Here is a 27,934-nt window from a genome sequence, read left to right on the forward strand (position 1 = left end):
CAAACCGGTTCAGACCGGTCAAACCGGTTCGAACCGGTCAAACCGGTTCAAAACTGGTCAAACCGGTTTTCCAGCAGCTCACTCTCCCTGCGGCGGCGCGTGCGGCGCGTGAACAGTGCCACGGTGTCGGAAAATTCCCGGAAAAATTTCTAAAAATTATTTTGAGCGATTTCGAGATACTTACAACGATCGGTTCAAATTTTTGAACGGCGGAGAGCTCGTATTTCAACTCGGCCGAATCTTTGACTGCTCCACCTCCTCACGCGCCGCCGTCGACGGCGAACAAGGTTAACACCGGCGGACTCGCAACGACACAAGGAACACGATGATGTAGGAGGTGTCGTAAACGGAACAACGATCGGCGGTGAATTTAAGTTTTTCCCGGTGATAGAGCTAAAAAAAACGACGATGCTTTGACTGAAAATTCCCGACGTTTGGCAGCGTTTCACTTCAATTAATTTGAAGGGTTTGTTCCTCGCTTGATGATGAACACAAAGGTGGTTTCAATTTTACGATTGGAAGTCGAACGGCGTCGGAATCGGGCTTGGAAGTAAGGGTACGTGAGGAGAAAAACTTAAGCAATTTAACATTTGTGGTTTCTGATTTGAAACCAGAAACACGCTTAAATGACCAAAGCTGCCGACACTTTTAGGATAAATTTAGGGCTTGGTCCCTGAATTTCCTTTAACTCTAAAACAAGCTCCAAGTTTTAAAATATTTCAATTTAGTCCCAAAAATTTTACCAATTTTCACAATTAACCTCCAATTTCAATTTAATATTATTCTAAATTTTTCCGGGTTGTTACAATTCTCCCCCTCTACAAGAAATTTCGTCCTCGAAATTTACCTTATGAAAATAGATGAGGAAATTGAGTCTCCATTGACTCCAATGTCTCCCAAGTAGCTTCTGAGGGGCTACGATTACTCCACTGAACTTTGACCATTGGAATACGCCTATTCCGAAGAACTCGCTCATCTCTTTCTAAGATCTGAATGGGCTCCTCTTCATATGACAAATCAGGTCTCAGCTCTACTTCTTCAACCTGAATAATGTGACTTGGATCTGGATAGTATCTCCTCAACATTGATACATGAAAGACATCATGAATACGACTTAGCTCAGAAGGCAACTCAAGCTGATATGCAACAGGTCCTACCCTCTTCAAGATACGAAATGGTCCAATAAATCTTGGACTCAATTTACCCTTACGCCCAAATCTCAATACTTTCTTCCAGGGTGAAACTTTCAAAAAGACCTGATCTCCAACCTCAAATTGTATATCTTTCCTTCTCTGATCTGCATAAGACTTCTGCCTATCAAATGCCTCTTTCAAACGGTCACGTATCAATCTGATTGTGTCCTCCGTCTCTCGCACTAACTCAGGTCCCAACGTTTTCCTATCACGCAACTCAGTCCAACAGATCGGAGTGCGACATTTACGCCCATAGAGTGCTTCATAAGGTGCCATACGAATGCTGGTCTGATAACTGTTGTTGTAAGCAAATTCAGCCAAAGGCAAAAAGTTCTCCCAGCTACCATGAAAATCAAGTACGCAACCCCGCAGCATATCCTCCAGAATCTGAATCACTCTCTCAGATTGACCATCAGTTTGTGGATGAAAGGATGTGCTATAATCCAATCTTGTTCCCAAAGCCGTATGTAGCGCCTTCCAAAATCTCGAAGTAAATCTCGGATCTCGATCAGAAATAATAGACAATGGAACACCATGCAATCGGACAATCTCTGAAATATACAATCTCGCCAGCTTGTCCAAAGTATAATTTACCCGCACAGGAATGAAGTGAGCTGACTTTGTAAGTCTGTCAACAATTACCCAAACTGAATCTTTTTTCGAAGGAGTCATAGGTAAACCGGTAACAAAATCCATAGTAATACGCTCCCATTTCCATTCAGGAATCTTGATAAGCTGTAACAAACCTGATGGATGTTGATGTTCTGCCTTAACTTACTGACAAGTCAAACACCTAGCCACAAAATTAGATATGTCTTTCTTCATCCCAATCCAATGATACCTCTCTCTCAAATTCCGGTACATCTTATCTCCTCCGGGGTGCATAGCATATGGACTACTATGAGCCTCAATAAGGATAGTCTGCCTCAACTCAGCATCATCAGGCACACAATATCTACTTTTAAAACATAAAACTTCATCCTGATCAATTGCGTAATCCAAGTTTGTCCCCTGCTCTACTTGCTCAAAGATGGAAAGCAAGGAGCTATCAAGGGGCTGTTTAGCCTTGATCTCATCAACCAAGGTCGGCTTAACTTGCAATTCTGCTAATAAAGTGCCATCGTCATATAAATTCATCCTGGCCATTAAAGATCTCAACTCCGATACTGCCTTTCGACTCAAAGCATCCGCTACAATGTTAGCTTTACCAGGGTGATAATCAATCACACAATCATAATCCTTCAGAAGCTCTAGCCAGCGCCGTTGTCTCAAATTAAGCTCCTTCTGGGTCAGGAGATACTTTAAGCTCTTATGATCCGTGAAAATATAACACTTTTCTCCATAAAGATAGTGTCTCCAAATCTTCAAGGCAAAAATCACTGCTGCTAACTCCAAATCGTGAGTAGGATAATTACACTCATGCGGTCGCAGCTGACGGGATGCATAAGCCACCACCTTACTTTCCTGCATTAAAACACAACCAAGTCCTGAATGTGAAGCATCACTATACACTGTAAAATCCTTCCCGGACTGTGGTTGAATCAACACCGGTGCTTGAGTCAAAACCACCTTTAATTTCTCAAAGCTCTCCTGTTGTGCCTCGCCCCAATCAAATGGCACATTCTTCCTTAACAACTTTGTCAAAGGAGAAGCAATGATCGAGAAGCCCTCAACAAAACGTCGATAATAACCAGCCAAGCCCAAGAAACTGCGGATCTCAGAGATGTTCTTGGGTCGTTTCCAATTTATAATAGCCTCTATCTTGCTGGGATCGACCTGAACACCTCGCGCAGAAATAATATGCCCCAAAAACGACACTTCTTGAAGCCAAAACTCACACTTGCTTAGTTTGGCATATAGACGATGCTCTCTCAAAGTCCGTAGAATGATTTTCAAATGCTCGTCATGCTCTGCCTCAGTACGAGAATAGATCAGAATATCGTCAATGAAGACCACCACAAATTGATCCAAATATGGTCGGAACACCCGATTCATCAAATCCATGAAAGCTGCAGGAGCGTTCGTCAAACCAAAAGGCATCACTAAAAATTCATAATGACCATATCTAGTGCGAATGGCCGTTTTTTGCAACATCAGATCCTTTAACTTTCAATTAATAATACCCCGAACGAAGATCAATCTTAGAGAATACAATAGCTCCTTGCAGTTGATCAAATAAGTCATCAATCCTAGGTAGTGGGTATTTATTCTTGACCGTCATCTTGTTCAACTTCCGATAATCAATGCATAGCCTTAAAGACCCATCCTTCTTTTTCACGAACAAAACTGGAGCTCCCCATGGTGAAGTACTATGTCGGATAAATCCTCGATCGAATAATTCTTGCAATTGGACCTTCAACTCCTTAAGTTCCTTTGGAGCCATGCGATAAGGTGCCATAGAAATAGGTGAAGATCCCGGATAAGTCTCAATCTCGAACTCTACCTCTCTATCAGGAGGTAACCCAGGCAACTCCTCAGGAAAAACATCAGGAAACTCGCTAACTGTACGAATCTCCTCGATTGTGGACAATGCACCTTTAGTGTTCAAAATACAGGCAATGAACGTCTCATATCCCTTTCGGATCATACGATCAATTTCCATCGCTGAAACTATATTGGAGAGATAGCCACGCCGTTCACCAATTAACACAACAGTCCGACCATCTGAAGTCTTCAGGGTAGCTCGCTTGTACTCGCAATCCAGATTTACCTTGTGTTTATTCAACCAATCCATCCCAAGAATTAGATCAAACTCCTCTAGAGGAAGCTCCATAAGATCAGCGAGAAAAATTTCTCCCTGCACCTCCAAAGGACAACGCCGAAATACCTTATTCACTAATACCACTTGTCCTACTGGACTTGTAACTGTAACAGTATTTTTAGTGTTCTCGATCGGAATCTGAAGGTTTCGAGATACTGAGCTCGATACATAGGAGTGGGTGGAGCCATTGTCCAATAGTGCAAAGTATGGAATGGAATAAATAGTAAATGTACCTGCAATAACCTCAGGCTCATCTCTGTCATCACGTCGTCTAGTGGCATAAACCAAAGCTGGCTGTCTAGCCTCAGAAACTGTTGGCCCTCTATTTTGCTGAGGTCGAGCTCTACTGTCTGTCCTGGACGTTGAACCACGAGCCTTTACTTGGCTACGATCTCTAATTGGAGTCTGTATTGTAGTCTGAGAACGCACAGGAGTCTGGGTAGCGATCCGCTCAGACGAAGCTAGCTGAGGACAATCCCTCCGAAAATGTCCACTAGATCCACAATAAAAACATGCTCCGGTCTTCCTATAACACTCTCCCGTGTGTCGTTTCCCACAAAAGTCACACTTAGGCACTAGAACCGGAACCGAAGAACCACCTCTACTAACAGTTGAAGGTGATGATACAATAGGCCTGAAGCGTGTATTGCTCCTCTGAGGGGCTGAAGTATGAGTCCTCTTACCAGACTGTGCGGACGATTCAGTAGGGCCAAAAGATTTCCTAGATCGCTCCTGATCAACACGCTCTCTACCAGAAGCTAACGCCTCCATCTCCTTAACATCCTTGGCTCTGCTTACCAGCACATCAAAAATCTCATCTTGAAGGGCTACCACCTGCCTACGTAGCTCGTATCTGAGTCCGAGGGCAAATTTACGGCATCGATCTCTCTCGGTAGGCACCAGACTGATTCCATACTTTAACAATTTCAAGAACTCTATCTCATACTCTGAAACAGTCATGTCACCCTGAACCAAGTCCTGAAACTGCTGTCGTCTCTGGACTAAGTAGCGCTCACCCAAGAATCGGCTCTGAAAACGCTCCTTGAAGAAATCCCATGTCAAACGATCGGTAGGAACACTACCGGTCACTGACTCCCACCATGTGTGGGCATTGCCATCTAACATCGCTACTGCCCCCAAATATCTCTTAGTTGAGTCCAAACCCAACTGATCCATGCGTCTTTCTGTATCCTGTAGCCAATCTTCTGCTTCAGTAGGAATTCCTCCAAGCTGTCCTCCAAAAGTCCTGACCCCATTAGCAATTAGAGTTTGCGAAATAGGAACCTCAGATACAACACCAGCAGCTCTGACTGCTCCCTGTATCAACTGCAGAAACTGTCTACCAAAAGTCTCATCCAAAGCAACTCCGGTAGATTCTGGCTCAATATCGGTCGCTCCTATGATCGGTGTAGTCATGCCAATACCATCGGTAGGAGGCAGATTCGTTGGGGTCGAAGGAGCAGGATCACCTATCGGAGGTGGGGGATCTACTCGTATCTCATCGATCGGATCTGCAAATCTAGCCACTCGACCTCGTCCACGGCTAGTTCGACGACCATGTCTAGCACTCATTTTTGGTGGATCTCAAGTTTGCTATAGAAGATAAAACTTAGGGTTAGATAAGCACTTGGAGTCTCGAACACAGTTAAAAATTTAATAACTTTGTGACATGACCTTAGTAACTCGTTTTGTAAATATTTCAAAATCGTATTTTCAATTTGGACTCATACACAGTCCGAGGTTTAAAAACCAAAAGCTCTGATACCAATAAATATAACCCCCTAGACCCGGCCTATGCGTTTTGACTAAGTCTAGTGGATCACATTATGATTCTTTAAGACATTTTTCCGAAACCGTTATTCAAACAATGTAAAATCACATTATAAATGACATGAAATTATAATAAATCATACTATCAAAACCTAACTTGTAAATATAATACCAATAAGTAATAAATTAATTTAAAACATATCTTAAAAATCAAATCACGATAAACCGAATAGTAATAGTAAAAATGTCATCATATTAAAATCCCATACTTTAAAATAAGGTCCATGTCAACAAAATAAAGTCAACTTGCAAGGTAAAAACGTTACAATCAGATATACTTCAAGAGATATGTTGATCCTCCAAGTGCTCAATCCAGGGTATCTAACCAACAGTATCTGAAAGGGGAAAAAACATTTTCGAAAAGTGAGCTAGGCTCAGTGTGTCCCAATATTACCATAAAATCACTATAGGTACACTAAACATATCATAGTCCAAAAAGTCTCATAAAATTATACTGCAGTAAATCTCTTTAAAAAGCGTTACCCTAAGGGAACATCTTAGGGCCTGAGAGCCTACCCAAGATAGATTTCGGGGCCGTGAGGCCTACCTAAGAACACATCTTAGGGCCGCAAGGCCTACCCGAGAATGATCTCAGGGCCGCAGAGCCTACCTAAGAGTCACATTAGGTCCGTAAAATTTTCCAGCTTGATCAGAGCTGTACTTTATAAATTCATATTCCAAAAATTCAATTGCACCGTGTTATAAATTCCATAAAACCATAAACATGGTAATTCTATACCATTTCAAAACAAATATCAGATAACAGTCATAATCCATAAATCATCACATTAAATCGGTGCATCAACAATACGGTAACCAAAGAATTCAGTGTACCACATATTAAAACAATTAAAACAGTTCAATAATAAATAGGGAACACACCTCGATAATAGGTTCAAATCGTGGATCTACTGATTGCTGGTTTCACCACGCTCTGCTACAGTTTTCGAACCTAATTTATAATATCACTATATTACTAATGGGTAACATAAATAAATCTATAAAATCATAAAATTTACGAGTCTTACGAGTGAATACTGGTATACGTGGTTTAACTGATCTAGAAGAGCTGGGTCGAGCTATCGAACGATCCGGTGAGTCTCGTGCACCTTCAAATAACAATAATTTATCAGCCCCAAATCTTACTTAATTGTTCAAAGCTAAAATTCTTAAGTATCTAAGCATTTTCCGAGTTTGACTATCAATTTGGGGTATTTCGAGTCTGAATTTAGCCAAAAGGATTGCGGAATCGGAATCAGGACGTCGAAAAATATAAAGTATGACTTTTCGAAAATCCAAATTCTTGGTCAAAGTCAAAGTCAACCACTTTGACCGTCGATTTGGAGACCTTCGGGTTTGAATTTGGTGAAACAGACTGCGGAAATGGATTTTGCACGTCGAAAACTATCAGGATAGGTATACTCGGAAAAGATTTACGGTCGTTTAAGGGTCGGTCAAAGCCATCTTAAGTTTTAGTCAAAGAAAGTCAACGGTCACAGTCAACGGTCACGGTCAACGGTCGGGTCGGGTCAACGGTCGGGTCGGGTCAACCCGGTTCAGACCGGTCAAACCGGTTCAGACCGGTCAAACCGGTTCAAAACTGGTCAAACCGGTTTTCCAGCAGCTCACTCTCCCTGCGGCGGCGCGTGCGGCGCGTGAACAGTGCCACGGTGTCGGAAAATTCCTGGAAAAATTTCTAAAAATTATTTTGAGCGATTTCGAGATACTTACAACGATCGGTTCAAATTTTTGAACGGCGGAGAGCTCGTATTTCAACTCGGCCGAATCTTTGACTGCTCCACCTCCTCACGCGCCGCCGTCGACGGCGAACAAGGTTGACACCGGCGGACTCGCAACGACACAAGGAACACGATGATGTATGAGGTGTCGTAAACGGAACAACGATCGGCGGTGAATTTAAGTTTTTCCCGGCGATAGAGCTAAAAAAAACGACGATGCTTTGACTGAAAATTCCCGACGTTTGGCAGCGTTTCACTTCAATTAATTTGAAGGGTTTGTTCCTCGCTTGATGATGAACACAAAGGTGGTTTCAATTTTACGATTGGAAGTCGAACGGCGTCGGAATCGGGCTTGGAAGTAAGGGTACGGGAGGAGAAAAACTTAAGCAATTTAACATTTGTGGTTTCTGATTTGAAACCAGAAACACGCTTAAATCACCAAAGCTGCCGACACTTTTAGGATAAATTTAGGGCTTGGTCCCTGAATTTCCTTTAACTCTAAAACAAGCTCCAAGTTTTAAAATATTTCAATTTAGTCCCAAAAATTTTACCAATTTTCACAATTAACCTCCAATTTCAATTTAATATTATTCTAAATTTTTCTGGGTTGTTACAGTTGAGCGTTCATTATCAACTGATTAAGAGTCTTTCAGATAGATATATTTTTGTAATCACCTCATGCAAATAAAAAAAAGGATATGCCACACATTTGTGTTCTTTGTTAATCTTAACTCTTATTTACCGACAAGAAGTTGGTCTAGTGAGATAATGTATTAGATTCTTTAAACAATGTTAGAAGTTTGAACCCTAATATTTACGAATGGAATAAATTGGTTTGAGAGGGTCGCCCTCAGAATGAGTCTCTGCTAAACTTGATTTGAATTAGTCGGTCAACAGATCAGATATCGATAATTAATTCAGAAAATACAATTACTATTAACTTATTAATTTTGTAATAAACAACAAGAAATATATTGAACTAGTAATTAATAATTATTAATTTACTAAACTTTACCTATAGTTAAAAAAGATAAAGTAAAAATTCAAGTGATCTTAACGAGCAATTAATCAAATAAATTTTATCATGAAATGAATCGAGTAACAAATTTTTAATGAATACAAATCAAACACTACTCAATTTGCGGTCTACCTATTAGACAAACGACGTAGCAATAATACATATACCCGGTGTGCTTCCTTTTACACAGATGCTTTTCTTCGTACATTCAAATGACCCAAATTTTCAAAAGAAACAAAAAAGAGTAGATCCTAACAAGATTTTTCGTTTCATCTTTTGATGAAAAGGGGTGGGATTTTCGTCGAAGGTTTAATTGAAAAATTTTCCTAGTAAGATTCGATTTCAATATATGAATATTTTTTTGTTGGAAAATTTGACCATTTTTGTGTATAAAACCATATGAATATGAGTGTATATTTGAGAAGAGATAATGTGTAGGTTTGGTGGGTGAGCGTGCAGGGTAGAGAAGACGGATTGAGGTCATGATGGTGGCTGACTGCCATTGCCAGCCATCCATAAGATCATTAATGACACCCAATACAATTATCCTTTTCGTTTTAAGTTTTTTCTTATTACTTTGAAGTAATTTTAAGCTAATTTTCGTTTAGAATCTTTTTAATTAATTAACAATATATAGATACATATTTTATAGATATAATTATTTAAATTTAAAATTTTAAAAGAAAAATAATATTTTATTTACTATTAAAATCGCGTTATAATTTTTTTTTGAATTAAATACTCTTTTATTTGTTGGTTCATGTATCTCTCCATATATACTTCTAGAGGGGAAGCTATTTAGGAGTAGGGATGGCAACTCAACCCGAATCCGACGGGTTCTGACCCGACCCGATCGAGTCGGATTTTTTTAAAAAAAAAATCGGGTTCGGGTCGGGTCGGGTCGGATTTTTTTAAATGTACTGTTCGGGTCGGGTCGGGTTTAGGGTGAAAAAAATCCGACCCGACCCGACCCGAAAATATATATAATTTTATCCTATATATTTAGGGATAATTACAATAATGTCCCTCCATATATAATTTTTTTCAATTAAGTCACTATTTTCATTGAATAAATTTTTTTTTATTATTATTTCGGGTCGAGTCGGGTCGGGTTTCTAAGTCATATATTCGGGTCGGGTCGGGTCGGGTGAAACCTTAATTTCGTCGGATCAGGTCACGGGTAAAAAACTCTTTCTTCTCGGGTCGGGTCGGGTGGCCCAAAAACCCGACCAGACCCGACCCATTGCCATCCCTACTTTGGAGCTCATCATGTACTAGAGCTATTATTATTGTAATCTTTTGTGTAAAGTCTTAAATTAAGAAGCCAATGAGACTTAAAAATGTCACAAGGAAGGTAGTTTAAGTCAATCAGGAAACCACTTCCAAAAGGTAGCCGAACCACTAATTACCTTCATTGCACGTTCTTTTAATCCATTTTATTTGCTAGCCTTACGATCACTTCATTAAACCTACCAAAAAGAAAAAAAATGGTTCAACTTTCTATTCTTCAAGTTGATAAAAAAAATTGATATAATAATAAATAATACAACGTTTGACTAAATAGTAATTTTGGTTTATATCTATTTTAGTAATTTATCTTACAGTATTTTATTTTGAAACAAAAAGATTCATCTATGAATGAAAATCGTCTGTTAACAAAACGTTAACACACTAAAAATATATATCTTTTTACCCTGAAATAAAATATTGAGGGTTAAAGTACTCTAAAAAAAAGAATAATGATCAAAGTGATTATCCAATCAAACAATAGATGCATTTTTGCCCTAAAATAAAATTTGGTGGGCGGCCAAAATCTCCAAAAATAAAAAGAATAAGAGTTAAAATAATTATTTTGATAAATATTGGGGTTAATTTTTGTATTATACCAAAAATTATAATATGGGTCAATTATGGATATTTTTAATATCTTAAATTATGTGCAGTTGTAAAACATATTTTTATTTTCATATAACCTGTAGCAAACATCTATGCAACAGCAAATTAAGCATCACCGGTCATTTCCAATTTGCAAAACTGATTATTTGTTTGGTCTGCTTTGAGACATTTGGTCCATCCTATGATTATGTTGCTGTTGTTGCTCTTTTAAAACTCCATTCCAATCACTTAAAACTGTAGTAATTCTCCATAGGTTTTGACCTAATAATACTCCTCTTTCTTGTCTCAATGAACTTCATTTTTGCTACTTTTCAATGGGACTTCGACTTCAAACCCCTCCATTTTTGACAATATTTTAAACGGTAAATTACATGTCTAATACTTAAACTATCACTTTTGTTTTGATACTCAAATTTTATTTTTTTATTCAAAATCATATCTAACGTTTAGTTTAGATTACAATTTAGTAACCCGCTGTTAAAAAAATAACAAAACTGTTGTCGTGATATTTTTATTTTTAAATAATGATGTGACATTATCTTATGGTGATACGTCAAAATCACCGTTAATTTTTCAACTACGAGATAACAAAATGGAACAAAAATAATAGTTTAAGTATTAAACTATAAATTACCCTATTTTTAATTAACAAAACGACTTACCAAAAAGTTGTCAATAATTTGACAAGCCATGCCAAATCTCATAAGAAATAGTTACTCGGATTTTTTATTTTTAAATATTTATGTTCAATATATATATACATATATGGTGTATTTGAATATGTACATAAAAATCATTATTTATGTTAAATATTTTATTTAGATTAAGATAACGTAAATTATGAGTAAGCACATTTGATGGGTTGATTAAGCTACTCATCTTTATTTCCTTATATTTTCTTAGATTATGCATTTTAGACCATTAAAAATTTTTCTTTCTTTTTCTATAGTTTCATTCACAACTCACAAAAATTCGGCATTAATCATGTTATGTTTTCTGCTTACAAAATATGCCGACAGTAGTGAGTGTTTGAAAGAAGAAAAAAAAAATTAAAGGTAGAGCAAGTGAAGTATAAATCTGAGGAAAAATTCTTAAAAATCTTCACATAAAAACGAACAAGGATTATGACTATGATTATTGTGTCACGGCCCCTCCCTCAAATATACATAATCAGTTCCCCAGACAGCATCATCCTTTAATTACTACGTAGCACTTAGAAAAAGAAAAGGAGTTGAATAATATCCCATTAAAAATCAAATATCAATTAAATGAAAATTCAGTTAATTAGAATTTATCCGTTAAGATGATAATATATAGCTTTACTAACGAAATTATAAAAAGGAATTTGACTTTAAATTATGTTTTTTTAATATTAACTAAGAATTTAAAAAAATCAACCAAAATATGGTCTTAATAGTTAAAGGGAATGATGTTCTTATTTGAGGTCCTAAGTACTGATAGTTATGTCTGCAGGGTATGTGCATTACTAATGATTAAGAAATATTATAAATAAATATTATCTTATAATCACCCTATTCAACTAGAATCTTAAATTATTTAAACTTGAGTAATAAAATATTTAAATTGAATATGATAGCGATGGAGCCAAAGAGTGATGAGAGCAGACAGTAGTAGCTAGGAGAATGGATTGAAGGAAGTGTACAATCTGTCTTCTAAAAAATTTAAATTAATATATATTTAAAATATTTTTATTTTAAATTAATGATCTATTTTTATCCTTTAATATCTTATAAATTTGTCACATTCTAAAATCTTAAAAATTCAATCTCTTAGAATAAGAATATGCGTCTGTGTGAGCATGGGTATAATTATATAAAGCCCGTTTCCAATATATATACTGCAGAACATAACACAAATTTAACAAGGAGAATATTATTAGTATTGTCACTTGGTTTGTAAGTATAATTATTCCTTTCCTATATTAGGTTATTTTTGCTACTCAAGTCTATACTTGATTTTAATAAATACAAAACATTTTTGAGCAAGTAATTTAACAGTGAATACTCTTGTTTAATCATCTTCATTATGGCTGCAATCATGATTCTTGGTTGCCTGAATCGCATGCCGCCCCCTTTAACCCACCTATAAATTCCCATATTCCTTTCTCTTCTCCCTCCCACCTCTTCTTCTTCAATCCTGCTTGCTGTTTTGTTTTTGCATTTAAAAAAATGGCAGTTTCGGGGTTTGAAAAACGCCTAGAGCTCCACTTCTTGGGTGATTTTGAGAAAGACAACATGTTGGGGCTTAGGGTGCTTGATTTTGACTCACGTGAACAAGTCCTGTTTGCTGTGCAATGCAGTGTTGTATCAGCTGTTGGGAATCCTTTCTTTGATGCCTACGTTTTGTCTGAATCCAGCTTATTTGTTTACCCTACAAAGATCATTATCAAAACCTGTGGGACAACCCAACTCCTCAAATCAATCCCTCCATTGATTCACTATGCCAACAATCTTGGCCTCAATTTGCAGACCTGTAGGTACACCAGAGGCAACTTCATCTTCCCCAAAGCTCAACCATTCCCACACACCAGCTTCAAAGAAGAAGTCATTTACATTGAACAAAACATCCCCATCAATCTCTGCTATCGTAAAGCCTCCGTTATGCCTTCCAAACTCCCTGCTCATTCATGGCACGTTTTCACCGCTACCTTTTTGCCGCCATTGGAATCCCATTCCCACCACGAAGACATTACTTTCATCGTCGAAGTTTGCATGACGGGACTTAACCACCACCTTGCACGTCAGTTCTTCGTGAAATCCGGGGACGGGAAAACGGGGGACATAGGCGGTAAAGAAATGACGGAGCTGACGAGGATTGATACCATCAACCCCGGAGCTTTCATTTGCGACTTTGCTTTTGATCCTTGCGGTTACTCCATGAACGGCATTGATGGTGATCGTTATTCGACCATCCATGTTACACCAGAAGATGGGTTTAGCTACGCTAGCTTCGAGTGCGTCGGGTCAGTTTACTATGACCCGGATGACATCGTTGTGACGTTGAAGAAAGCCGTTCAGGTTTTTATGCCGGCGACGATTTCAGTCTCGACGACGGGATGTAGCCGTGAAGTTTGGACGAAGGTGGCGCATGCTTTTGAACCGCTTGGACTCAAGCCTCGGAGTTTTGCAATGGATGAATTACCGGCCACCGGTACCATTGTTTTCCAAACGTTTACTGCGGCTCGCCGGAAATAAGGCAGGGGAAACCACAAAGCAAAAAAACTTGGAGTGATTTTTCATTGGGGGTTAAAGAAATTTACGAGGATGATGATGTGGAGGGATTTGATTGGTTGGGAAAGGATGATGAATGTGGGGTTGACTTGGTTAGAAAGATGAGAAAATTGGATGGGATTTTAGGAGGGATGACGTGGTAAAGTCAGAGAATCAAAGATTGGGAAGAGATTTTTTGAAAGTTGAATTTTAGTGGGAAATAAAAAAAACATAAATAAAAGTGCTCATGTTTTTCAAGGTTTATATGAAAATTTTCATGGCCATCCAATTTGGGAAATTATAGTATTTTAATTATCACTTGTTTTTCGTTTACTTGATTATTTTCTGTTTCAAAATTATATCTAATATTATATTTTTTGTTTTATTTTGGCCACACATTGTTAAAAAGTTAATAGTATTATTGACGTGTCATCATAAGATAATGTCATTGTTGAAAAAATTAAAAAAATTATTAGGTCAATAATTTTGTTAATTTTTTAAGATGTTAGACCAAAATGAAATTAAAGTGTAACATTAGATATAATTTTAAAAAATATAATAGTTGAATGATCAAAATGAAACAAAAGTAACATAATCATGCAATTCACACTATTATTAATTTCCGAATCAATCTAATCAAATTTGATTTTTTTTTTACATTTTACATATTTTGGAGTATTTTTTTTCATTGCATTTCTCTCTTATCAATATATCTGGAAAAAAAAAATCAACCTACCTTTTTATCATTTTAATTGCTCTCTTCTCTTCGGTTGTTGATATTAGTTTTGCATTGTTTGTATGTTCCAATCTAATCAAATAATTATAACACTGATTTTAATACAGATAAGATTTAATTTAGGAACAAGCTGCTTGAATTTTAATGTCTTTTGATTTTTTTTATTTGAAGAAAATTGGAATTTCTAATTTCTAAAAAAATCATCGTCAAACACCACCCCATCGCCGAACAATGAAGAACCTACTAGTCTCCTCCTCTCTTCTCACTACAAGTCATTTGTCAATAAAAGAGTGATACAATAAATCATCACAGGTCGTTTATCGTTGGTTTTTATGGTGCCTTGTCCGTCGACTTCCGACGACGAAATAGCGGGATAATCAATAGCGCGAGTCCTAGAACGAAAAGGATGAGCGGTGGTGGTTGATTTAGTGGTGATAAGAGAATGGATTTAGGAAATTCATGATTTAAGATTTATGAATTTCAAGGTTTTTAGATTTTAAGGATTTAGAAAATTAAAGATTTTAAGTTAAAAAAATTAAAAATTAAGCCGTGTCATTCATACTTTGGATGATGGATTTTTTTAACGTAGGTCGATAATTCTACCCTAAAATGGAAACAAACTGAAATATGACATTTATTTTAGCAAAAGAACTTTAAACAGTTAAAAGTATATATATGATCCAATTACACAGTGTAAAACTCTTTACTTTTACATATGTTTAAATTGTTTGATGAGTAAAAATAAATAACTGAGATTAACAATAAAAAATGAGAATATATTCAATGAAAAAAAAATTAATCTCAGCCTAGGCCTATAAAAGGAACTGAACTCACACGAACGGAGATATGTTCATGTTCGTTCATTTAATAAATAAACGAACATAAACGAACAAATTTATTTTGTTCATGTTCATTTATTAAGGAATATAAATTGTTCATGTTCGTTCATTTAATAAATAAACTAACATAAACGAACACGAACATAAATGAACATAAACATTTGAAAAATAGTCGACAATGCAAATCAACCAAATCAATGTTATTCTAATAAATTTGCCGGCTAAAAGTTTTGTGACATCAATGTCAGACTTTAGTGAGGTTTGTTAATAATGGCCCTTTCCGTTGGCATAGTAGAAAATTTAACAGCATAAAGATTTCGAACGGTACAAATTGGACTACAAGGCAATAACATAGATCTGAAATCCCTTCGATGCTACATATCGTAACTGATATTATTGCTAAACCACCATTCAAAATTTTAACGTACCTAAAGTTTACTCCACAACTAAAGGTCAGACAAGAACTATGAAAACAAAAGTTCATTGTCAAAGTGTATTTTCTACTTATTAATGGGTTATTCCTGGAAAACCCATTATTTCCGCTATTATACTCTTTTTCAGAAATTGCATAGAAACCTTTGTTTTGTTTTCTGACAAATTCTATTATATTTTTCTCTTTACTGATGCTCATATACTTCTGATTGTTACCTTTATCTTCCCATCTATTTCTAGAAAGAAGTATGATGTTTTCTTGAGTTTTAGATGTGAAGATACCCGCAATAACTTTACATATCAACTATTAAGCCAAATAAAACAGAGAAAGAGATGAAAACAGACCTGTAAACTTCATATTGCACTATAATATAACTTGTTTTGAAGCTTTCAGCGATCGTCTTCACTCTACAGTTAATATTAGGGTTTGGGAAAAAAGGGGGAAAATGAATATAGGTGCGAGGTGCCTCACGCGTTAGCATATTGGATTTAATCTCCAAATAAAATTGGGTTAAATATGGAGTTGGTCATCAGAATATCAGATTAATTAATATTTTTAAGATACTTACAAATTGGTCACCAAAATTGATTTAAGAAGATTGGGTTAAACATAAATGAATGAACATAAACGAACATAACCGAACATAACCAAACGTTCACGAGCGTAAATGAACGAACGAGACCTATGTCCATGTTCGTTCATTTAATTAAACGAACACAAAATCTTGTTCATGTTCGTTCATTTAATAAATAAACGCACATAAACGAACTTCCCGCTGCGCGGTTCAAGAACAGTTCACTGAACGTTAAGTTTATTTACAGGCCTATATCAGCCGTTTATTTTCACACACCCATCATTCTTAAATGTGTAAAACTAAAAATATTTTAGGTAGATACTAACCCCCACCCAATATATATAAAAAGCTTTTTTCAAAAAATTAAATGGGTTGATTAAATTATGTATTCAAATCAATAATTGCTATTTTTAGGTCAATTTTGAGGTTACAAGTGAATGATATATCAACGAACTGAAACAAAAGAAGGATATGATATAATTTCAATGGGCGACGGGGTTAGTAGGAGAAGGAATAACGTCGACGATAGCAGCTGAAGAATCATAGAAAAAAAATTGGTGGAATGAAAAGGATGAAAACCATCTAAACAATAGTTAGGGGTGTTTGGTTCAAGGATTGTAGGATTCCCATGGGATGAGAATCCCACATTCCCATGTTTGGTTGGTCGGGAATATCATTTCCGATAATGTTTTATTACCAATAGTAAATTTTTTAGGTATATTACCGGGAATGTCATTACCTCCATTCCCTTAGGTATTGTAACATTACCGACGTTTTGGACTAAAATATCCTTAAATTTTTATTTTTTTTTCCAAAAATATCATTCTTCTGTCAATATTCTACGAAGGTTAAATTACAAATTTATCCTTAAATTATTTTAGATTTACAAAAAAAATATATAATTAAAATTTTACATGAAGTTTAGGGGTTAAATTTTTTTTTTACCCTTTCATTAAACATTTTTTATATTTTTAATTTTGTAAAAAATATTATATAAATATTATGAATTTAATTTTTTAAATAAAATATATAAATATTTAACAATTTGTAATATTATACAAATATATAATAAGGACAATTTGGTCAAATATACATTTCAATAATATTTTATTCCTTTAATCAAACACGGTAATCTTACATTCCTGCTAAACCAACCAAACACAAAATACAACATTCTCAGTATTCCTATTCCCTGGTAATCTTTTATTCCCACTGGTAATCTTATATTCCGTGAACCAAACGCACTTTATAGTAATAGAAATGAATGTTTCACGTTGCTCAACAATAACTTACATGAGAAACTTCATTGGACGGGGCTTTGGGATCATAAAACGTGATTGATGCCTTCATTCCAACCAGAAGAAGCATAGGAGGAACTCGCTTTGGCTACTCTTGAAGAAGCCAGAAGAGCACCTTCAAGGCCGAATGACTCTTACATTTATGGCAATAGAATTGGTGTATCTATGACTAAATCATATTGGAGAAAGACTCCAGTTCATACAAGTCAAAAGAAAAGATATTTACACAAGGAATTCGTTACAATCGGAAGCCTTGCTGGGAAACAGTAAGAAGAAAAGTCATACAAGTCGGTGGAAGGGGTAATTGGCAAAGCAAACCTTCAATTGTTTGGTGGGTTGGTGCAAGAATTTCATTACAGTCGGAAGCCAACCACATGGTAAAGGTCTATCTGGCTATTCGATTATGAGAGTTGTTGGAGATGTTGTCTTATTGGTATTTGATAACTCTAATTAGATGAAAAGAATGAAGATCAATAAAACATAAACCTTCAAAGAGTGGTTCTATAGAACTGAACCTTGGTCGAAAATTCTAATGATGGAGAGTAATTATGCATGGGTTATTTGTGAGGGGATTCCAATTCATTCATGGAATTAGGAAATTTTCAAGAACATTGGAGTCAGGTGGGGTAAGATTGTTGCAATAGATGAAAACTCTCAATATCCCTCGTCTTTTGATCAGGATAAGACTTGAATCATCTCAAAATAGAATAGACAATGTGATTAAATTGAAGGTCGATGTCATTATGCTGCATCACTGTCCTGAGAAGTTCATTTCTAAGATAAGAGGACTCAAAGATCACTTCAAATGACCAAGCCATGCCAGTCCCAAGTTTAAATGAACACCTAAGCCGGATAAATCAATTATTTAGCATACTAATCTTACACTGCTTCAACATTAAATTAACTCATTACAAGAAACAAAAGCAGCAGCGTCTGAATTGATACATAAAGTTCAGTCTTGGAACTCAATATAATTTCCATGAATTTAATTGCTACATCATAAATAAAGGTTCATAATTCATTAGCATTTTCAACTTCATAGACTTAGACGGTTAGACATCAATGATTTCGGAGAACAACTTGGTTACCAATTACATGACAAGCTGTGCATCAGATCTCCGAGCTTCCTGCGTCTAGATATGCTTGAAAAGTTTACTGTTCAGGTATCATTAAATAACAGACAAATGCATATTGAATGGGAGACTCGTATGTATAAACTCAAGAAAACAATAAAACTCACACGGTCATTCACAGCTCCATGGGAAACCCCAGAAAAAAGGAAAACTACAGCCAGAGGAACTCATCTTTACAGATCTTGTCATAGACTCCGGTGCTCCGCATCCTACATAAACTTTTTCAGTTTATTAATTAACAACAGCAATACATCATAAGAGAACTGTGTAATTTGTATATGGATTCAGAAAACAAGAGTTCATGTCTGTATCTAACAACTCAAGCATCAAGCAAGCATGTCATCCAATCATCTAAAAACTGCAGTTTATACTCTAGCCTTAAATGGCTAAAACCCTTATCTATCATTAAAATAGCATCAAAGACATTATCTTCAAGATGTATGTTCATGCTACACCTGCATCAACATTCCTACGCATTTATATTCATGAACTAATATAACTCTGTGCCTGTAGCACCACAGAACTTATCGAAACCTCAGACAAAGAAAAGATCTATTTCCAGTTTGCACTCACTTTATACAAAAGCAAATCCACAAGTATTCCATATCAGCGAAAAATGAAGAAAAGGGTTTGTTACTTTAAGTTTAAGGTTTCACGGCCTTGGCTGCAAATTTCTAAATTGACAAAGCATAAACTAAATTCAGGATTATGTTATAGTACCTGGAGACCTGCTCTCCTTTTGCAACATTGTAGAGAGAAACAAAGCATGGAGTATAAGCAATTGCATCCAACAGTGAGCGAATCTTGAAGAATTTAGTTCCTCCAATTTGTTTCCTCTTCTGGCTGTAACAAACTATAGTCTGAGTATTGAGCAACAAGAATATTTCTCCATTTCTTAAAACAACCATTGGTTCATAATAACCCGAGCCATATGGAAATATATCTCGAATAACAAACTGTTTGGTCCACGACTCCTTCACACCATATTCCTTCATAACCCAAATGTCAATTTGCCGGTAATTCGAAAAGTAAGTTATAAACAGCCAGTCTCCAAGCACACCACTCGTTGTACACTCCGCATCAAAATTATCTAATTCTAGAAAATGATCGGGCGGTGGAACTGTCCCAAACTGCTCAGTATCAAAGTGAAAAGAATGTATGAACTCACCAACTCTAGGAAGATAATTACGAAAGTGAAGAGCTCCATTCAAGAAGGCATTGAAAGGTAAAGCAATAGGATGATTAAGTGCATTTCCTATGCTTCTCCATGTACCAGTCCCAACCGTATATATTCGAGCCGTTTTTCCAGTCGATTCAACTGTCGGAAAATAGCTTTGCAAAAGTTTGTATTGATTAGTAACAGTTGAATAACCAAGCCCCCAACACCTATCTCTTAGACTATCTTTATAAGGTTGTTGAATAGTGAAAAATTCACCCAAAATTGGGTTACAGACGTAGAAGGGATCACCTTTTTTGGGTCCAACTAAACAAAGTAAACCATTGCAAGCACTTATATCAGAAATATCCCAAGTGGGTACATTAGATATGGGTGTAAAGTTGAGTTGCGAGACCTGGAAACCTTCACCCTTGGCATCAACATGTGATAACTGGAGTTTCTTTCGAGATTTTTGGAATGGCCTAGAGTTGATTAAAATGCAAAGGGGTGATCTTGAAAGGTGGAGCCATGCAAATTCAGCTTCAGAAATGAAACAAAGGAATCTCTTGCAAACGCACCTGCAATGGAGAATGTCAATGATGGGAAGCCTTGAGAGAATGTCCAAAATTATAGGGTGAGGGAGTTGAAAGAGTCTGCAAGTATTTGGTGTTGGTCCATGTTTGCTGATTGATGGTTCCATTGTAGCTTTCCTCTCGGCTCCTCGGTTAAAGACTGAATAAAGTTAAAACTTGGAAATGGTTTTAATGGTGAATGTTTCATTTTTTTTTTTAATTGGGAAACCCTAACACAGAGGATTTGCGTGGTTACTTTGGCTGGCAGGGAAAGGGAAAGTGAAACACCCAATCATCTTAATGGAGAAATTATTTTATGAATCCTACTCTTCTCGTAGTATACGAGTCCAACTAATAATATTAAAATATGTTAACAGTTTTTTTCTTAATCATCATTAAATTTAGACTTAAATTTTTAATTATTTATTTATTTTAATATCAATATTAAATCTCTGTATCTTCTTCAACCTCCAAACTTCCTCTCCTCTTTTCTTTGTTAACCACAGTCATCATTACTACTGTCACTGCAATTCTTTTTATTATTATAATATTGTAAGAGATTAATTACATCTACTAAGCCTCGAGTTTTTGCCATCCATAATAGTTTCTTCATTCTTCAAAAGTTTGGTTTTACCATAAACATCGCGCATCCGATTACAAATCTTAGAAAGCACATCAACAGGCACAAAACGTGCACAACAGTTAAAAATCTTGGAGTATTTGGCAAAAGATTACGGTTTTAGATACCAAGCATTGAAAAGAAGGAAGGGTAGTGACGGTGACTATGGTGATTGTAGTTAACAAAGAGAATGGGGATGGGAATTAAGAAGTTGAAGAAAAGATAAAAATTTAATGCTGCTATGGAAGTAAATAAATAATTAAAATTTTAAGTCTAAATTTAATGATGATTAATAAAGAATTGTTGATATGATTTAATATTATTGATTGGGTTTATATCTTATGAGGAGAGCTCATAAAATAATTTTTCATGTTAATGATTCTTTTTAACCCATAGATACCATTTTAACACTATCTACCAAAATAATCCCCTATTAAGTATTAACTAACTAAATGACCCGGTTTTTATCATTTATGTCTTGTATATATTTTTTTTTATAAATTCTAAATTTAATCATACTCTTATGTAGATGGAAAGGAAAGATAAACTTTAAAAAAAAAAAAAAAAGATGAATGTTTTTAGTGACTCTAAAACCCATAACAAAACATGAGGAATAAAGATAAACAATTTGGTTAACGGGCTAAATGAGTTTGCTCCATGCATAACTAAGATATGTTTGATCATTTTTATTTTAAGATAAAAATCATACTTAATATTTAGTTTAAGTTTTATTTTGGTACCTCGTTGTTTAAAACTTAACTAGGGGTGAGCAAAACTCAACTAGAGTTGATTTTTTTTTCAATTCGAGTTATTTGAGTCAACTCGAATTATAAACTCGATCTTCGAGTTCAAGTAGAGTTAAAATTTCAAATTTTGAGTAATTCTAAAAATTAAAAATTTGGATAAGTATTTTGACAAATTTGCAATTTGGTTCCTGATTTCCTATTCCTTCAATTCATCTTTCATTTTAAGTCATTTTTTTATCAAATTTGAATCACATGTTCTTAAACCATTATAGAATACATATGTACTTTTAATTCTACTTTTTGATAACAAATTTTCTTTTTTTTAATTTAGTCCTTCAATTTTGTATGATTTCCGCATTTCTTCAATTCCTCCTTCATTTTAAGTACGTTTTTTTACCAAATTTAAACTACATGCTCCCTTACTATTATAGAATACCTATGTAACTTCGATTCTTTTTTTTACTAAAGGTACTCTTTTTTTATTTAATCCTTTAACTTTATATTTTACTTAATTTAGTCTTTTGACTTCAATTGTTTACAAATTCTTTCTTTACATCAATTCTGACCCATCAATCTATTATCCTCAAAATACATTCTTTAAAATATAATATTGTAAATATATTTTATAATTTTAGATTGTTTGTGATATATTAAATAATATTATAATATGAAAAGAATATAAAGAAATATATATAAATCTTATATGGTTAGAGAAATTTGGAGAATTGGAATAAATTCGTACTATAATATTATAAACAATTACAATTAAATTTATATAGAAACTCGAACAACTCGACTCGGAAAAATTTCAAGTTAAGTTCGAGTCATAAAATATGACTCGTCAACTCGAATAACTCAAAAAAAAATTTACTCGACTCGATTGAATGCTCACCCCTAAACTTAACTGTGATATTGACGTATCACCATAAGCTAATGACATGTCATCATTAAAAATTCAAATAACTTTTTATATTATATTTATATTTTAATACTTATTAATTTATATACTATTTATACACACAAATACACTGAAAATTCAGATTACATTGTTGCCGTTATTTTTGTTGGATAAGATTAAGAGAGGCCATGAAAGAAACATGTACCTTTCACTATAGGTGTCAAGGGAAGGAAGCCATGTTGTAATCTTATTGTATGATTCCATTTGTATGATAAGCGAGAGAGTGCGAAAGATAATGTTACTTTTAATGTATTAATTCTATTGGTAACTATATATCAACTAAGCTTCATTGCTCGTAATATCTTCTTCAACTAACCTTAGCTTCTAATTCATTTGGCTCTAATATTAATATGCACAATACTTTCGTTTTTTATGCCATTAATATTTTTAATTCGGATTCTTCGCCCAAAGATTTATCTCAACTGAATATAGCAACGTCAATTTCTCTTAAAGCTCTCCATGATTCAACAATCCCTTTTTAATAAAGAATTAAATGCATGCCAATTTAATTAATTAATTAAGTGGGTTATTAACATTAATGTTTGAGTATAGGTTATTATGCATGTAACCCTATAAATACCTATCGTATTACATATTATATTTGTGGGAAATAAAAAGAAAATACTTCATATAAAGGTTATCTAAATAAATTTTCTCTTTTTTTTTTTTGAGAAAATTCATATATTTTTATTTTTCAACAAAGTGATATCAGATCTAGATTATGGAGAAACGTTCACTTCCATTTCATTATCCATTTCTTACAAAAGATAATTATGATAGTTGGTCTATTAAAGTGAATATTGTTTCTAGTGGGTATGAGATACTTGAAGATGAAACAACCTTGAATCAAGGGCAAAAGGATACTCTAGAAAAGAATTGAAAGATGGGTCAACATACTTTTTCGATTATGGAAGAAAAAGAGGAAGAGAAAACACAAAAAAAAATTTAATTGTCAACTCAAACTTCTAATAATGGATTAACTGGAGTTAACAATTGACGGACTAAAATTAAACTGACCAATAACGTAAGGGACCAAAATCATTTTTTTAACTAGTGACCAAATTTTGACAGGCCAAAAATATAAGGGACCACCCATGTAGTTTACCTTTTTCTTTTTTGAAAAAAAATAAGCTCCTTCCATAAAAATATCACCTACTTTAAAAATAAAAATCACGATCACAAAACACACAATAATCACAATAACATCCGGTATGTTCAGAACTACGATAAACTCAAATATGATCGGAAACCGAACTGCAACTGTAATTTAAATCCCTAATCTAAACTAAACATGAACATGAAAGTGAAAATAAATAAACAATTGCTGTGGATTTTCATTTGGAAGGTTTAAAAGTATGCTTTCATATAAAATATTTCAATTTATATAGAAACTACAAAATCTGATGGTGTCTTATTAAAATAAATTTATAGATAAAATAACAAATCATGAAATTAGAATGTATCAATTTAATACTTTCATCTGTAATATTTTTTTGTGGAAATATTAAACATGCTGAGTTTGAATATCTAATATACGCTGCAGGTGATTTGAGGGGTGAATTTCTTTTATGTTTAAGAAATATCTAATAGTAGCAGACAAAACATTGCGAAAGACCGATCACCACCTCTCCTGATCTCTCCATTCTTACTATCCAGCTGTCCGAAGCTCGAAGACTCCTCACTGTACATCCTGCGACTAAAATTACTTTCATCCTTCGAGAAGCAAATGATGTTGCTCACGCTCTAACTCATTCAGCGGTTAGTTTCTATTCTCTTATTTGGTTTATTTCTGATATCTCGAATTGTATCTTGAATCTTATTACTTTAGATGTAATTTATAAATAATTAAATAAATTTGATTATCAAATAATATTCAATCACTTGGCATGTTTGTTAAAAAGTTAAAATATATATCTTGTTCAAGTTAAAGGCAGAAGAAAAGAAGCTGAAATTGTTTAAATTGATTTGAACCCAGACTGTATTTGAGACCATACAAGCCTTAGCCATTAGCTAAATCTGATATTTACAATTTAATTACATCATTATATATATATATATATATATATATATATATATATATATCATATATTATAATTAACGATAGAAAAAATAGATTAGTATCGACTTAAATTTGGGCTAATTGAGAATATGATAACACTTAAATCATTAAAATGAATTTAATAAACTATTTATAATTGATTTAAGATTCTGTTTTTTTAAATTAAATTTATTTTTTAATGATTATATGTATAATTATATTTAAAATTAAATTAAAATTGTATTTAACATACTCACAAGCACAATTTAAAATCGAAAAATAAATGTATAGTTTGAATCTTAAATTATCCTTTCTTATGATTATAATTTGAATCTTAAATTATTTTTAATGGTTTCATATATATAATCATTAAAAAATAAATTTAATTTTAAAATTTTAAAATCTTAAATCAATTATAAATAATCTATTAGATTTTTTTTAATGAATTAAGAGTTATCATATTCTCAATTGGTCCAGATTTAAGTCCAAGCTAATCAATTTTTATTTATTTTTCTATCACTAATTATAATATTTGATATATATAAAATGTTGCAATTAATTTATAAATATTAGATTTAGCCTAGTAATTAAGACTTGTTTGGTCTCCATCATGGTATTGGGGTTTAAATATAATTTAAACATTTTTTTATTTTTTTTCCTTTAACTTTAACAAGATATATATAATAGATGTTTTAACTTTTTAACAAACATGCCAAGTTGTTTAGTGGTCGACTTAAAATAAAATTACACGATAGTGTTTCCCTTACGGTGCCTTGCCAGCCGAAGTAACCACCAAAATCCTATGTTTTAGGGTTTCAAAAATTGGGGAAAAATAATAAATTTATCATTAAAACCATTTTCGAATTTTTAACTTTATTCAGTCTTTAAACTTTTAAGAGTTCAAATCCATTCCTACACCAAACACTTACTAACCTGCAGACTTAAGCTTTTAGAGGAAAGCTACAATAGAACCAATACCAAACACTTGCAGACTCCTTCAACTCCCAAACCCTATAATTTTAGGCATTCTCTCAAGGCTTCACATCATTGACATTCTCCATTGCAGGTGCGTTTCCAAGAGATTCCTCTGTTTTATTTCTGATGCTGAATTTGCATGGCTCCACCTTTCAAGATCTCCCCTTTGCATTTTATTCCACACTAGTTCATTCAAAAAATCTCGAAAGAAACTTCAGTTATCGCATGTTGATACCAAGGTTGAACTTTTCCACGTCTCGAAACTCTACTTTACACGCACATCTAATGTACCCACTATGGATATTTCTGATATAAGTGCTTGCAATGGTTTGCTTTGTTTAGTTGGCTACGAACACGATGATCCCTTTTACATCTGTAACCCAATTTTGGGTGAATTTATCACTATTCAACGACCTTATAAAGATGGCGAAGGATGTAGGCTTTGGGGGCTTGGTAATTCAACTGTTACTAATCAATACAAATTTTGCAAAGCTATTATCCGACATTTGAATCGACTACTAGAAAGGCTAAAATATACACGGTTGGGACTGGTACATGGAGAAGCATAGGAAATGCACCTGATCACCCTATTGCTTTTCCTTTCAATGCCTTCTTGAATGGAGCTCTTCACTGGCGTAATGATCTTCCTAGACGTGGTGATTTCATACGTTCTTTTGACTTTAATACTGAGCAGTTTGGGACAGTTCCACCGCCCGATCATTTTCTAGAATTAGATAATTATGATGCGGACTGTACAACGAATGGAGTGCTTGGAGGTTGTCTGTTTATATTTCACTGTCCGGATTTCAAGCAAATTGACATTTGGGTTATGAAGGAATATGGTGTCAAGGAGTCATGGACCAAACAGTTTGTTATCGAAGTTACGTATCCAAAGAGATATGGCTCGGGTTATTATGAACCATTGCTTGTTTTAAGCAATGGAGAAATAATCATGTTGGAACATAAGGTGACTATAGTTTGTTACAATCAGAAGAGGAAACATATTCGAGGAACTAAATTCTTCAAGATTCGCTCATCATTCGATTCAATTGCTTATACTCCATGCTTTGTTTCTCTCTACAATGTTGCAAAAGGAGAGCAGATCTCCAGGTACTATAACATAATCCTGAATTTAGCTTATGCTTTGTTAATTTAGAAAATTGCAGCCAAGGCCGTGAAAGCTTAGACTTAAAGTAACGAACTCTTCTCTTCATTTTTCACTGATATGGAATACTTGTGCATTTGCTTTGGTATAAAATGAGTGCAAATTGGCAATTGATCTTTTCATTGTCTGAGGTTTTGTTTAGTTCCTTGCGCTACAGGCACAGAGTTCTATTAATTCATGAATATAATTGCATAGGAATGTCGATTCAGGTGTAGCATGAACATACATCAGAACTCAGCATTGCAATTCACCTTTACTAGGAGTAGAGTGTGATTTCGGATTTTTTACTTCAACCCCTACAGCTTGAAGATAATGTCTTTGATGCTATTTTAATGATAGAGTTTTAGCCATTTAACGCTAGTCTATAAACTGTGTTTAGATGATTGGATGACATGCTTGCTTGATTCTTGAGTTGTGAGATTGAGACATGAACTTTTGTTTTCTGATTCCATGAACAAATTACAAAGTTCTCTTTTGCTGTATCACAGTTGTTAATTAATAAACTGAAAAAAATCATGCAGGATGCGGAGCACCAGAATGTATGACAAGATCTCTAAAGACGAGTTCCTCGGGCTGTAGTTTTCCTTTTCATGGGGTTTCCCGTGGAGCTGTGAAAAAACGTGTGAGTTTTATTGTTTTCTTGAGTTTATAAGAGTCTCCAATACAATATGCATTTGTTTGTTATTTAATGATACATGAAAAGTAAGGGATTTTAGATTTTTTTTTTTTTATTTTCAGAGTTTTTTGAGATTTAGAAAACATGTTAAGTTAATATAAATTTGGTATTTATTTTTTTAAAAATAGAGATGAACAAATATTTATTAGACGAATGTTATCTCTTCATCAATCGTGACGACAAAGAAGATGATCAACAATGGGGGTGTGGGTTGCAAGTGGGGAACCTAGGGTTTGGGAAGAAAATATTAACAAAATGGTAAATTAAAATTTTGTTCTTACACTACTTTGGGTTTACAAAAGGCCTGAAATTTAATTTTTTTAAAGTTTGTGAACAACAATGTGCAAAT

The 27,934-nt window shown here is 34.4% G+C and overlaps 2 protein-coding genes and 1 pseudogene across 3 annotated transcripts; 2 read left to right on the top strand and 1 right to left on the bottom strand.

Moving 5' to 3' along the window:
• The first annotated feature begins 12,626 nt into the window (after positions 1–12,626).
• On the top strand, positions 12,627–13,818 carry LOC120189561 (S-adenosylmethionine decarboxylase proenzyme 4-like). The gene has a single exon (XM_039192814.1). It carries the CDS (start codon positions 12,627–12,629, stop codon positions 13,650–13,652), a length of 1,026 nt encoding a protein of 341 aa, XP_039048745.1. The 3' UTR covers positions 13,653–13,818.
• A 4,614-nt stretch (positions 13,819–18,432) lies between these two features.
• On the bottom strand, positions 18,433–20,676 carry LOC120189467 (F-box protein At3g07870-like). 2 transcript variants are annotated; one of them, XM_039192747.1, is made up of 3 exons: positions 19,401–20,676; positions 18,788–18,889; positions 18,433–18,680 (listed from the first exon to the last, which is right to left on the bottom strand). In XM_039192747.1, the coding sequence occupies exons 1-2, from the start codon at positions 20,534–20,536 to the stop codon at positions 18,832–18,834; spliced, it is 1,194 nt and encodes a 397-aa protein (XP_039048678.1). In that variant the 5' UTR covers positions 20,537–20,676; the 3' UTR covers positions 18,433–18,680; positions 18,788–18,831. The 2 variants fall into 2 exon arrangements, with proteins under 2 accessions (XP_039048678.1, XP_039048677.1); XM_039192746.1 differs by having other exon boundaries at positions 18,433–18,889.
• A 4,802-nt stretch (positions 20,677–25,478) lies between these two features.
• Positions 25,479–27,488, top strand: LOC120189602 (annotated as a pseudogene).
• Positions 27,489–27,934: the final 446 nt, after the last annotated feature.

Source organism: Hibiscus syriacus, unplaced genomic scaffold (genome assembly GCF_006381635.1).
Source record: "Hibiscus syriacus cultivar Baekdansim isolate YM2019G1 unplaced genomic scaffold, ASM638163v2 tig00116958_pilon, whole genome shotgun sequence".
In the NCBI taxonomy this organism is placed as follows: Eukaryota; Viridiplantae; Streptophyta; class Magnoliopsida; order Malvales; family Malvaceae; genus Hibiscus; species Hibiscus syriacus.